Genomic DNA, 13,375 nt, shown 5'->3' on the forward strand with positions numbered 1-13,375 from the left:
CTTTTAGAATACTGTGTTCAGTTCTGGTCTCCCTGCTATAGGAACAATGTTGTTAAACTTGAAAGAGTTCAGAAAAAATTTACGAGGATGTTGTTGTCGTTGAAGGGTTTGAGCTAGAGAGAGAGGCTGAATAGACTGGATCTATTTTCTCTGGAGTGTCAGAAGCTGAGGGGTGACCTTATAGAGGTTTATCAAGTCGTGAAGGGTATGGATAGGGTGAATAGCCAAGGTCTGTTTCCTTGGGTGGGGAAGTCCAAAACTAGAGGTCATAGGTTTAAGGTGAGAGAGGAAAGATGTAAAAGGGACCTAAGGGACAACTTTTTCACGCAGAGAGTGGTGTGTGTATGGAATAAACTGCTAGAGGAGGAGGTGGAGGCTGGTATAATTACAACATTTAAAAGGAACCTGGATGGGTATATGAATAGGAAGGGTTTAGAGGGCTATGGACCAAATGCTGGCAAATGGGACTAGATTGATTTAGGATATTGGTCAGCATGGATGAGTTAGACTGTTTCCATGCTGAATATCTCTATGACTCTATGACCTCAATTAAATCCTATGATTTTGTAACTAAGATTGTGCAACTAAACTGCGTAATAGTTTCTTCCTACTGAAAGAAAGTTCTCAAATTAAATGATCTGAATACTTTGGTGAGTTGCATAAGTAAGATTTAAAGATGAAAAGGTGTATAATTCTGAGATAATGCTCTGGATACACTCCTTTTCTGAATTCTAATTGGAAGTATGTAGCAGAATTATTTCGAACAGTTAACAAATGAATTGAATTTTCCTGCCCACTATTGACAACGATCTGCAATTTAACTATTAATACCAAAGAGAAAGCTAATGTTTCTATACTTTGCCATGTAAATCTGGTCATGTAGTACCTCTTTTGGGCGCAAAGTTGTATATCAAGGTCCCAACATCGTAGGTGGAAAGCCAGATGCCTCCAAAATGAAGTACACTTGCTTTCATTTTGGAAGATAAAAAACAGGTACTGCTGTTTTCTCAAGCCTCAAGCAGGCATTAGGCCCTTCACTTTTGCGGCCTTTGGTTCAAAGTTAGGTTGTCTAAACGTTGCCCATGTCTCCACTCCTGGAACCCAATCCTCCTCCTAGCTGTATGTTCTGTCTCCTGCTCAATACTGCACCACTTGCCTAGATTTGCTTACCTGACACGCCCACGATTCAGTCGCATGTTTTATGTCCAAACACGTTCTCTGCCCTGACAAGCTCAGCTTTCTGACCTGTTATTCCTAGAGCTAACTTTCCTGACTTTTATTCCCAATCTCTGGTTGCGAACACTCCATAAAAATAAAAGATACAGATCTACTGGACCACAATTTCTCAGGCAGCAATACTCAGACTTCCCGAGGTAGGCACGGCTGGACTTGTAAGTCTTGAAAAAGCCGGTAATCTAAACTGGCCACAGCTCATGTTAGATAGGTATGGCAACCTTCAAATGTGTCATATATGCCTAGGGCTCAAAGCAACCAGGAAAATTAGACACATCACCTTTGTATCATTTGACTCATAATTAACGTGATGAACACAAGAGTTCGTGGTCCCACAAAATTGCTTTTTCAAATTTCAGAATATTGTACTCTGTTCAGTTATAGAATGGATGCTTTCAGATTAAGAACATCAATTAATCATTCAACCTTTCAACGAATATATGTAAGCGCGTTCTGTTTGGTTAAAAAAGTCTGGAAGCTGCTATTGATCCAGTTCAGATTTTCCAAATGACATTCCCCAGTTGTTGTAAGCAGAAATCTATGCCAACTTTTCTTTTGACCTGCAGGTTGGAAATATGGTTTATGGCGCTGTACTCACCGTACAGATTTCTGTGGCAGTATGCTAATACAATGTAGTGCATCAACTCTTCGTGTACAACAGTCTACTTTACACAGTTTAAACTGTCCAAGAAACTTTCTAAGGTTCTAAATTTTGTGGTCTTCACTGATTACTGAAGGTCAGCAATTTCTGTAAATTAAGGTAAGAGTCAAATATTTTCTTCACACATAAAATGTCTTGTAGAGTTCTTTTTTTTTCTCCCCCCACAAATGTCTTGAATTATTGAATGAAATACTAGTGCATACCTTTCATGCTGTAATAACTAACACATACAGAAGAGCTGATGATTGCTACAAAATGCAGATTAAATTCCAGATATGGAGGAGTGCTATATACCAAACAGATTACATGAATTTTTTTTGCTGTGGAAACCACATTTTTGTAGATAAATAAATAGCATGGGTAAATCCTTTATTTGTTTTAACTATTAGCTGGCAGCTCCCGGGCTTCCAACAAAATGATCATGAAAGAAAGTTAGTACAAGTTCTGCAAAGGCTTTCTTATGTATATGATTTAAAGGAAAGTGTACTACATTCCTTCAGTAATATTAAACATTTAATCTAAATAATGTGATATAATTGCATTAAAATGGTCCCAGAGGAAAACAGGAGCCAGCAAGATGACAACCCAGAAGCAGACAGAACCACAGCAGCTCTGTGTGGGACTCTGGAGTGATGGCAGTAGGATTTAAAGGAGCAGTGAGACTGCAGGGCTCCCAGAAATAGGCGGACCAGTGGTGGAACTGAGTGAGACTCAGGATTAGCAGAGTGCGGATAAAAGGAGCAGTGAGAATGGAGAGGTCCCAGAAGCAGACGCAGATGGTGAAAGCAGCCCAAGAATTGTTCTGAAGAAGGATAACTGGAACCGAAATGTTAACTCTGCTTTCTATCCTCAGATACTGCCAGATCTGCTGAGTTTTTCCAGCAATTTGTGTTTTTTGGCTACTCCAGGGTTGCTTTCCTTGGAGCTGTGAAGTTTGAGAGGGCATCTGATAGAACTGGTTAAGATTGTGAAGGGCATAGATAAGGTGAATAGAAAAGCACTTTACTCATTAGGATTGGGGTCAACAACTAGGGGCATAGATTTAAGGCAGAGCACTAAGGGGAGAGCTGAGGAGAATGTTTTTCACCCAGAGTGTGGTGGGAGTCTGGAACTCACTGTCTGAAAGAGTGATTGTGTCAAAAACATTTATTGATCATGCCAACTGTCCCTCAGAAGCTGATAGTGAACTGCCTACTGAAGCCATATTTAAGCTGCATTTAGATGTTCACTTGCGGTGCGATATCTTCCAGTGCTATAGGCCAGACATATTAATTATCCTGCCCAATATTTATTTCTGACTTCAATGGAACTGAGCACTGGGCAGAATGTATAATTGGTGGGCAGATGTGCTACCCATTGGTTTTTACATCCCTGCTCAAGTTAAATTACCCGCTCACTGTCAGTTCCTTTCTAGTGCAATGGCCAGTAACTACATATGGCATTTTGTGTCACTATAATTGTCATCATTTAATAATATTTGAATATTTCAATGGCAGCAAAGATGACTTGAGATATACATAAATGTGGTAATCACATAGATCACAATAATCATAACATTGCTGTGAAATATTAATATTCAAAGATTTAATCGTTAGAAGGTCTGATGGAACACATATAACACACATAGCTCTAAGGACAAGGAACCTTTGTTCATTGCTGTTCAAAATGAATACACAGAGTGCAACTTTATCTCAAAAGATGATTTACTTGCAATCTGTTTAAATAACAGAATCATCTTTATGTTAACACTCATCCATTTTGTGAATGTACTTACAGTTGGAAAATGTCAATTAGATTCTTCTGCTACTGAATTTATGCCAAATTTGAATCACAGTTGCATTAATTTATAGCTTGCATTCCAGTGGAACAAAGTTGAGTGGTGTTACATAAGTGGCTGAGGACATGGTGATTTCAAATTCATAAAATGCAATGTGTACATTTAGCAAAAGCATATCCCAAACCAACTAAATTTCTATCAACTTGAAGAATAATAGCAGCAATCACAAACAATCCCAACTTGGACATATATCACTATTTTCTCACAGCTTCAAAATCCTGGAACTCCATCATATTGTAGAATTGTCTTCCACAGCGACTGAAGGAAAGTTCACTGTCAGCTTCTCAAGAACAATTAGGCATGATCAATAAATGCTGGCTTTGTTAGAGACACCTATATCCCGAGAATAGATTTCAGAAAGGCTGGCTAGGGAGACAGTGAAATGTGGAGGAAACAAACTTAAGCATTAAAAGGACAGTGGCAGGATGGCTAAAAGGACAGAATTCAGAGAGAAGTTCTGAACAGTTGCTTTTTCTAGATGGGAGAGAAATATTAAATGATGACAGTGGGAACACAGGAGCATGGTGGCAATTGGTGTTCCTGCAGGATGGATGTGGTGTCAGATGCTTTGTACTGGAGGTGATCCAAAAGAGAGATGCCATGGATCTGCAAGGACCAGTCAGAAGGCCGTCAATGACCACATTTGGAAGGAGTGAGAGCAGATAGCTAGGGAGACCAACTCTCAGAGTCTGGACCCAAGACCTAAAGCAGGGCCACAGGATGTCTATTGGCTTCATAGATGGCCAGGGCCAGTGATTGGATCTTCACAGGAGATCTCACACACAACATACCACACCTGCCTTTCACACTGTTTGAATGCACTACATGCCTTATCACACACCCAGAAGCAGTCAAAGACTAAGGTCTAATGTCCAAATACTCATCCTCAATCTTTCATATCTTAAAATGTTTGCTTTACATGTCACTTTTCTTCATGGGACATATTGCTCATTTGACCTAGGCAGGATATTATATCTTACCACGAACCCATAATGTTTGTACAAAAGTTTCAATCTCACACCTTGTAGGTGGTAGCTAGCCTTTGGGAAGTCAGGAGTTACTCACTGAAGGATTCCAATACTTTCCCTGTAGGCACAGTATGTGTGTGGCTGGCCCAGTTCAGCTTCTGATCTAGCATATCTCCCATGATGTTGATCACAGGGGATTCAGGAATGGCAAAGGCATTCAAAGCCAAAAGATGATCATTAGATTCTCTCTTGTTGGAGAGAGGGGAACTACCTGGCACTTGTGTGGCACCAACTGCTACTTGCCAACTATCAGTCCAAATTTAGATGTTGTCCAAATCTTCCTCTAAATGGAGATGGACTGCTCAGTGTCAGAGGAATTGTGAATGGTGCTGAAGATTGTGAGGAAGCAACTGAAGATTGTTGGGCCTGTGACACCACCATAAGACCAAGGTGTAGAAGTTGGACATTTGACATTTCGAGACTGCTCTACTATTCAATGAGATGATGGCTGATCCGATAATCCTCAAGTTCACTTTCTCATCTTTTCCCCAAAACCCTTGATTTCCCTTATTGATTAAAAATAAATCTGAGTTACGTTTCGAGTCGAGGAAGGGTCACTCGACCTGAAGTGTTAACTCTGATTTCTCTCCACAGATGCTGCCAGATGTGCTGAGCTTTTCTAGCAATTTCTGTTTTTGTTTCTGATTTCTAGCATCAACAGTTCTTTCAGGTTTTTCAAAAATATCTGAGCCTTGAATATACTTCCAGCCTTTACATAGTAAAGAATGCCACAGATTCACTACCCCCTGAAAGAAGAAATTCCTCCTCAGGTCTACCTAAAATTGGTAACCTTTTCCTCGGAGATTATGCACTTTTTAATAAGATCTTCCCACAGAGAAAAAAGCTCTCCTCATCTACCCTTTTAAGCCCTCTAAGTAATTGTATGTTTCATTAAAGGTCACCTCTTATTCTTCTTAACTCCAATGAGTACAGGCCTAACTTACTCAACCTCTTCTGATGATAAAATCCCTCCAGACCCAGGATGAACCTAGTGAAGCTTCTCTTGACTGCCTCTATTACCATTATATCTTAGATAAGGGGACCAAAACGTTCACAATATTCTGGGCTTGTTCTAGCTAGTGCCTTGTATAGTTTTAGTGTGACCTCCCTATTCCATACTCCATTCCAAGGCCAACATTCCATTTGCCTTCCCTATTACCTGTTAAACACGGATACTAGCTGTGATTTATGCATAAGAACTTCCAAATCTCTGTGCTGCAGCTTTTTGTAGTGTTGCCCATTTAATATTCAGCTCCTCAATTCTTGCTGCCAAAATGTAGAACCTCGCATTCCGATATTATATTTCATCTGCCAAGCTTCTGCCACCATAAGTCCACCATTCTCACCACTTGCCTTCTCCATATTTGCTATTGCTGAGGAATTACTGCACTGATGTCCTGGGGTATAGGTGATTGACCTTAAGTAACCATAATAACATTCCTTCGTGCTAGGTGTGTCTCCAACTAGTGGAGAGTTCAGGTACTGAGTAGTCCTGAAGGAAACCAAACTGAGCATCAGTAAACAGGTTATTTTCTGGATTCCAAAAATATTGCACATCTAAGTCCAGATTTCTAAACCCAACTACAGCAGTGAGGCAGCACAGACTCTCCAGGGAAGATAGGTGAGCATAGAAAATGATGGCAGAAGAAGAATCAATCCAGTAGACTTTAACTTCCCAGGCAATTTCAGTGCTTCAGACCTTCCACATAGTCACAATGTGCAGAACAAACCCAAGTCCTGTTTCTGCTGCTCTGGAGATTGGCTGATGCGAGCCATTGGAGTAAAATGCAGCAGAGTTAAAGTTCAGGTAATCCATTGGTTACATCAGGATGTTTACCAGCTCAAAAACCTGTCTGTCTGAATGAATGTTGAAAAACAGAAGAATGAAGTGAAAAGAACCAAAATATACAAACAAATAATCATTGTATGTTCACAACGATAGTATCATTTGATAGTCTAATGGAAAGGACAATGAAAAAAGAATATTCTACCTTCCCATAATCAGAGAGGAAGCTCAGAGTGGACTGCAGACTTAAAAATAGATAAATCTCCAGGGCCGGATGAAATCATCCCATGCTGTTGAGTGAGGCAAAGGAAGAAATATCAGGGGTGCTTGTAAACATTTTCAATTCCTCTCTGGCCTCAGGAGAGGTGCCCAAAGACTGGAAGAAAGGCAGCGCGGTCAAGAAGGGAGCAATGGATAAATCGGGAATCTATAGACCAGTCAGTGTAACCTCAGTGGTGGGGATACTATTGGAAGTAATTCTCAGGGACAGAATTAATCAGCTTTTGGAAAGGTAGGGATTAAATCAAGAACAGTCAGCATGGTTTTGTAAAAAGGAGGTCATGTCTGACTAACTTGATTGAATTTTTCGAAGAGGTGACCAGGTATGTAGATGAAGACAATGTATTTGATGTCATTGTCTTAGACTTCAGCAAGGCTTTTGATAAGGTCTTGCATGGGCCACTAATAATGAAGGCAAGAGCCCATGGGATCCAAGGAAATTTAGCAAATTGAATCTACAATTGACCGATTGAAAGGAATCAGAGGATGATGGTTGAGAGGTATTTTTCCAACTGGAAGTCTGTGTCCAGTGAGGTCCCACAGGGGGCAGTGTTGGGGCCCTTGCTGTTTGTGGTTAATATATATCATTTAGACTTGAACGTAGGAGTGTTGATGAGTAAGTTTACAGATGATACAATATTGTTGGCTGGTAAATAGTGAGGAAGATAGCTTTAGATTTTAGGAGGATATAGACAGTTGATCAGATGGGCTGATCAGTGGCTAATGGAATTCAATGCGGCTAAGTGTAAGGTGATGCAGTTGAGCAGGATAAAGAAGGCAAGGGAATACATGATGAATGGTAGGATCCTCGGGAGCACCAAGAATCAGGGAGACTCTGGTGTGTATGTACACCCAGACCCTTCAAAGTATCAGGACAAGTGGATGAAGTGGTTAAGAAGGCATATGGTATACTTGCCTTTATTAGTCAAGGCATACAGTTTAAGAGCAATGAGGTTATGCCAGAACTCTATAAAATACTGGTTAGGTCATAGCTACAGCATTGTGTGCAGTTCTGGAATTATAGGAGAGATGTGATAGCACGGAGAGGGCGCAGAGGAGATTTATCAGGATGTCTCCTGGGCAGGAGAGTTTCAGATATGAAGAGAAATTGGACAGTCTAGAGTTGTTTTCCTTAAAGCAGAGGAGGTTGAGTGAGGATATGATTAAGATGCATAAAATTATGAGGGCATAGATATGCTAGAGAAGATTGTCAAGGGGTAAATAATGACTGGGGAGGGGCATATATTTAGATAGTTTCTAATCAAACTGTTCAGGGATGATATTACACACCTCTAGAGAAGGTGGAACTCGAACTAGGTTTCCTGGTTCAGAGATAGGGACAATACTGACACACAATTAGAATCTCTAGGCAAGTGGAACAAATTTTAAAGGAGATATGACAAAAAATCTTTCACCCAGAGGGTGGTGGGAATGTGGAACTGACTGCCTGTAGGGTTGGTCGAGGGAGAAACCTTCACAACATTTAAGAAGCATTTGGATGTGCATTTGTGTTGCCAAGGCATACAACGCTATGGGCCAAGTGTTGGGAAATGGGATGAGAATAGTTAGGTGATTGTTTTTGACCATCATAGATGTGAAGGTCCAAAGAGCCTTTTCCTGTGCAGTGGGTTTCTCTGACTCTAAGATGATATAAATTATATGGGGCAGAACTAGATTTGGTCACATATTAAATTGCCTCATAAACCAGTGGACAAACGCAGAATAAATTTTAAAAAAACTGGCAGTTTACCCAATGCTTAATATTCCAACATAATACGTGATGAGAATTGAAGGTTTGTAATTATTTGTGAACTGAAAGAACTGGAAATCTCAGTAGTTCACTCTTCAAATAACTTTGTTCATAAAACCACCGATAAGAAACCTGGATTCAGGAACTGGAGGCTAGCACGAACTAAATACATATTTTCCTGCACAATACCAGCAGTCTTGTTAGAAGTCTCTCCTCAATCAAATGTTGGATTTTTCTATTTCGGACACAGTCCAAATGGTCTCGGGTCTTGCCTGCCACCCAGATGTAATGGGAAGTTGAAACTACTTAACTTAGAAGTAACCAATTCAAAAGCTGCCTCTGGGATGCTGGTCCAGTCAGAGACGGTGCGTGGATTAGTGAAATGGATTAGATGGGCCAATGGAATTTAAAACACTAACAGACCAGTTTTGAGGCTAAATGATCTCCTCTGCTCCTATTTTGTACAATCTCAAAGTAAGCTTCCAGCCTTGAATTCCCTCTGTAAGACTACTTATTTCCACCTCAATCATATTTCTTTTCATTATACTTTCGTGGGATATGTTCATCATTGACAAGGCCAGAATTTGTTGTCCATCTGTACATACCTTTGAACTGTGAGGCTTAACTATCCTCTGAAAGGGCTCTGTTAGAGTAAACCATATTGCTATGTGCCTGGACTCATATGTAGGCCATATTGGAAAAGGATGGCAGATTTTATTCCCTAAATGACATTAGTGAATCAGATGGGTATTTACTGTAATCTATGATAACTGCTGTTGTCAGCATGACTGGGACCAACTTTATTAATCCAATTTAATTTCCACCACATGCTATGGTGAATCCATGTCCCCAGACCTCAAACCTGAACCTCTTGATTACTCAGCTAGTGACATTACCACAATGCCACGATCTCCCCTATCAGCCAACGTCATCCTTCTCACAGCTCAGCTACAGACCAAATCCTTATTCATGCCTTCAATACCACTAGATTCAACTATTCAAAGATGCTGCAGACTAGTCTCACGTGTTCTACCCTTCGGTACTTTAAGACATCCACAACTCCACAGCCCATGTCTTAATTCATACCAAGTCCTCTTCTTACCACTGTGCTTGCTGACCTGCATTAGCTCTAAGTCAAGCACCTGTCTTCATTTTAAAGCCCTCATCTTTATTTTCAAATCCATCCATGGCATTGCACTGCCCTACCTCTGTAATCTTTGCCAACTCCACAACTGTCTGTGAGATCCAGCCTCCTCTAATTCTGGTCACTGGTGTATTCCTCATGTCAATGAGAGGTAGATGGGTGAAGGCTAGAGTAGCAGGTTGATGATTGTGCAAGATGGCATGTAAGGGCACAAAGGAGTAGAATGGCAGGTAAGTAGGTGAGAAGTAGGGTGAGTTTGGGGAAAGTGAGCTGGAGAGGCTGGAGGAGGTTACTGGAGATGTTACGGTGGATATTAGTGCGGATTGGGTATTCTTGAGTCACTTTGGGTCTGAGATCATGTCAAGGTTGCGGAACCAGGTTGGTGGTCTCTGAGTGACTGGAGGTCACTGTTAGTGGTTTGAAGATCAATCCTAGGGATTGGTTGGGGTCAGTGCAAGTAATTAGGGTTTGAATTATATAATTGCCCAAGCATTAGAGATAGTTTTAATCCTGTAACGTTTCTTGGATGACCATCAGTCAAATTAGTCTCTGACTCTAACTCAGTGTCAGGCACTTTTCTGAACATTCCATACATTGTATAATTGCACATCAAAAGTTTAAACTTCCCAGACACTTCTCGGATAGCCAGTGTGCTAGGACTTCAGAGGAGTCCAGTCATACATCTTTCAGGGCGATGCTGCAATGACTATATTCCAATCAGAAGATCTGGACAAAACTTTTTATACTGCTGCTGTGAAGCACCTTAGCGCATTTCATTTCATTAAAAGTTCTATATCAATAAAAAAAATGTTGCAGTATTAAGTGAAACAACTCTTCCAGTTAACACCTTTCACAACCTCAGGATATTTCAGAAGTTGTATAATCAATGAAGTACTTTTGAGAAGTAATCAGTATTGTAATGTAGGAAGTTTAGAAAACCATTTTGCACACAGCAAGCTCCTATAAAGTGCAACACAATACTGACCAGATAATTATCCTTCAGTCAATATCACTTAAATGAAACTAAAAATTGTACAAGACATTGGGGAAGACTCCCTTGCTTTCTTCAAAATACTGCTATAGTGTCTTTTTTTTGACCTGAGTGGGCAAACAGGGCCTCGGTTTAAAAATCTTGTCTGACAGATAGTACATCTAATAATGCAGCACTCACTCCATGGTGTACTGAAATATCAAGCTAGAATTTTGTCGATGGAAAGTTCTCCTGACACTATTGGAAATGGAGCAGGGTATTCTGTCAGTGTTCAGGTTGCTATCAACCAACACTATTAGATTGCATGAACTTGCTGCACACCGGTTAACATCTGTCATTTTCTATGTTACAATAGTGATACATTTCAAAAGTACTTAATTGTCTGCAAACAAATTCACGATGTCCTTGTAGGGTAATGGATAAGTCCCATTATGTGAATGAATAGGACACATCATCAATTATGTCTGTTTACATTGAGACACACTTGGAACTAGGACCAAGCTGTTAGATTCTAAGAATACTCTCTTCTACCCTTCATGTTTATTATGTAAATCATAAATATTAAGAAAAATTAATAAATGTGCTGAAGAGGAAACATTAACACTCTTTTTCTCTTTACAGATGCTACCAGACCTGCAGAGTTTCTCCAGCACACTCTGTTTTTATTTCAGATCTCCACTTCCACAGTATTTTGCTGGGATTGTTAATAAATGTTGTATAATACCAGTATGAGGATAGGTTACATCCTCATATGATCTCAGAACAATCCTGAGATTATGACAGTCATTATATAAACAGAAATTCCTTTATTTTTATTGGAAGCCCCATAATATTAAAATTTTTTAAACATGTTAAATGGCGTTTACATGAGTTGTTTTATGTTGTTAAACTTTCTTTCTTTCCCTAGACATGAGGCCAAGTTCTAGGCTGAATTTAGTACAGTATCTCCCAACAATTGATGAAGCCCATGAAGACATGCTACACAACACTAATAGAGAAATCCCTAATATGAATGGCAATAATTCTGATTCTGTATCAATCGATGACTATCTGCACTCTGTCAGTCAGCTGGCAAAGCCAACATTTCATGCACCACAGGATAACACATGTGAAATTAGAAAAATGAGCAAACCCAAATTTCTCCAACAAAGATCACACTCACAAGCCAAACCTGCCTCCACTAAAATTTTTTTGAAGGATGCTAAACATTCCTGTCCTGCTGGTGTAATGTCCTTGGATGATGCCATCATCACATTTGAAAAGAATAAGATAAATTCTTCCCACGTCAAATCTGACCCATTGGAAGAACTATATGGGCAGAAAGATATCAAGGAAGGACCACTTCCAAATATCTCTAAAGGAAATCATCCCTGTCAGTTTCACAACAGGCCCTTTGATAAAGCAGTGTTACAACAAAAGTTAAATACCAACTTAAACATTAAAAACTTAATAAAAGAACAATCTGAATCAAAGAAATCTTTTGTCCCTCAAACTTCTTCCCCAGGAGCCTTACAGAAAGAAAGGAGCTACGCTGAATTACGTTTACAGAATTCAGACTCAAGACAACACAACATTAACCTAAGTATAGAGACGACAAGAATCTCAAACGCCAAAATGAATTTTATAAGTCGTAACAAGGTCCGGCCTCAGTCATCCAAGGGAATTATTCTAAAATATAAAGTAGAGAGGATGCCTAGACAGCTACAAGCACCATCAGCTTTGTCACTTGAAATCACATGGCTGGAGCCTGTGGAGCATTTCAAAGGTACCCTAAAAACCTTGACAGACTCCCAGACCTCGCAAGAAAATAATGTAACAGTTACACAGATCTCGATGAGCAGTGGAGTGTCTCACCGCAGAAGTACTTGGAAAGATGGCCAAAAGAGAGTCTGCTTACTTCCTGCTGTTGCTGAAATCTGAATAGAAAAACTGTACTTTTGCAAAAATGTTAATTTTCAAACCTTGCCAAATTTTTCAATGTTGCTTGTGTTCCTACAACAGCTATTACTGTACAAGTTTCCTATCTGTTGGATGAATTGGGATAATCTTGCATAATGTTACACATTGAAGCTTGTCTTTCATCAATAGTTCCTTAAAATTTTTCAGTAATTTTTAATATGAAGCAACACAATTACTCAAACTTAACTCTTCTATGTTAAGTAGCTTGGGATCCCGTAAATCAACAACCATCTTTTGCATTTTGGCATGATACCTTTTTAAAGAAATTGTCAGATCAAGAACAAATAATTGTAGTTATTATTGTAACACATGTTACTATGAAACTATCGATCGATAATCAACAAGTTTGAAGTAGCTTGGAATTATATGTGGATTAATTTCAATGGTGAAGATGGAATTGAAACAATTAATGTTTTATTTGGGACACAATTTCACTTAAATTTATCCAAAAAACCAAATTTAAAATAAAACATATTCTGTACCAGAATGCTGCGTGAATGTTGCCATGGTGTAATTTTGACCAGCTCTTTATCCCCCGTTTTAACGTACTATGACATGTTATAATTGTGTTTAGAAACAGTCTTGGAAAGTTGCGTGGTGTAACAAAGCATACATTACAGAGCATCCTAAAAGATAAAGGAATGGGGACTTAGAGCAATACAGAACAAGGAGGAAAGAGTCTTTACTCATCTGATTCCCAGGGATTG

At 39.5% G+C, this 13,375-nt stretch overlaps 1 protein-coding gene across 1 annotated transcript; it reads left to right on the top strand.

Annotated features, from left to right (window-relative positions):
- Positions 1-1,358: 1,358 nt before the first annotated feature.
- LOC125484540 lies at positions 1,359-12,887 on the top strand. Its single transcript, XM_048603770.1, has 3 exons — positions 1,359-1,444; positions 1,800-1,993; positions 11,617-12,887. The coding sequence occupies exon 3, from the start codon at positions 11,619-11,621 to the stop codon at positions 12,627-12,629; it is 1,011 nt and encodes a 336-aa protein (XP_048459727.1). The 5' UTR covers positions 1,359-1,444; positions 1,800-1,993; positions 11,617-11,618; the 3' UTR covers positions 12,630-12,887.
- Positions 12,888-13,375: the final 488 nt, after the last annotated feature.

Source organism: Rhincodon typus, chromosome 12 (assembly GCF_021869965.1).
Source record: "Rhincodon typus isolate 14 chromosome 12, sRhiTyp1.1, whole genome shotgun sequence".
Taxonomy (NCBI): Eukaryota; Metazoa; Chordata; class Chondrichthyes; order Orectolobiformes; family Rhincodontidae; genus Rhincodon; species Rhincodon typus.

Excerpts from the sequence above, each read along its gene's own strand:
- LOC125484540 (XM_048603770.1), top strand. The coding sequence starts at position 11,619 with ATGAGGCCAAGTTCTAGGCTGAATTTAGTACAGTATCTCCCAACAATT.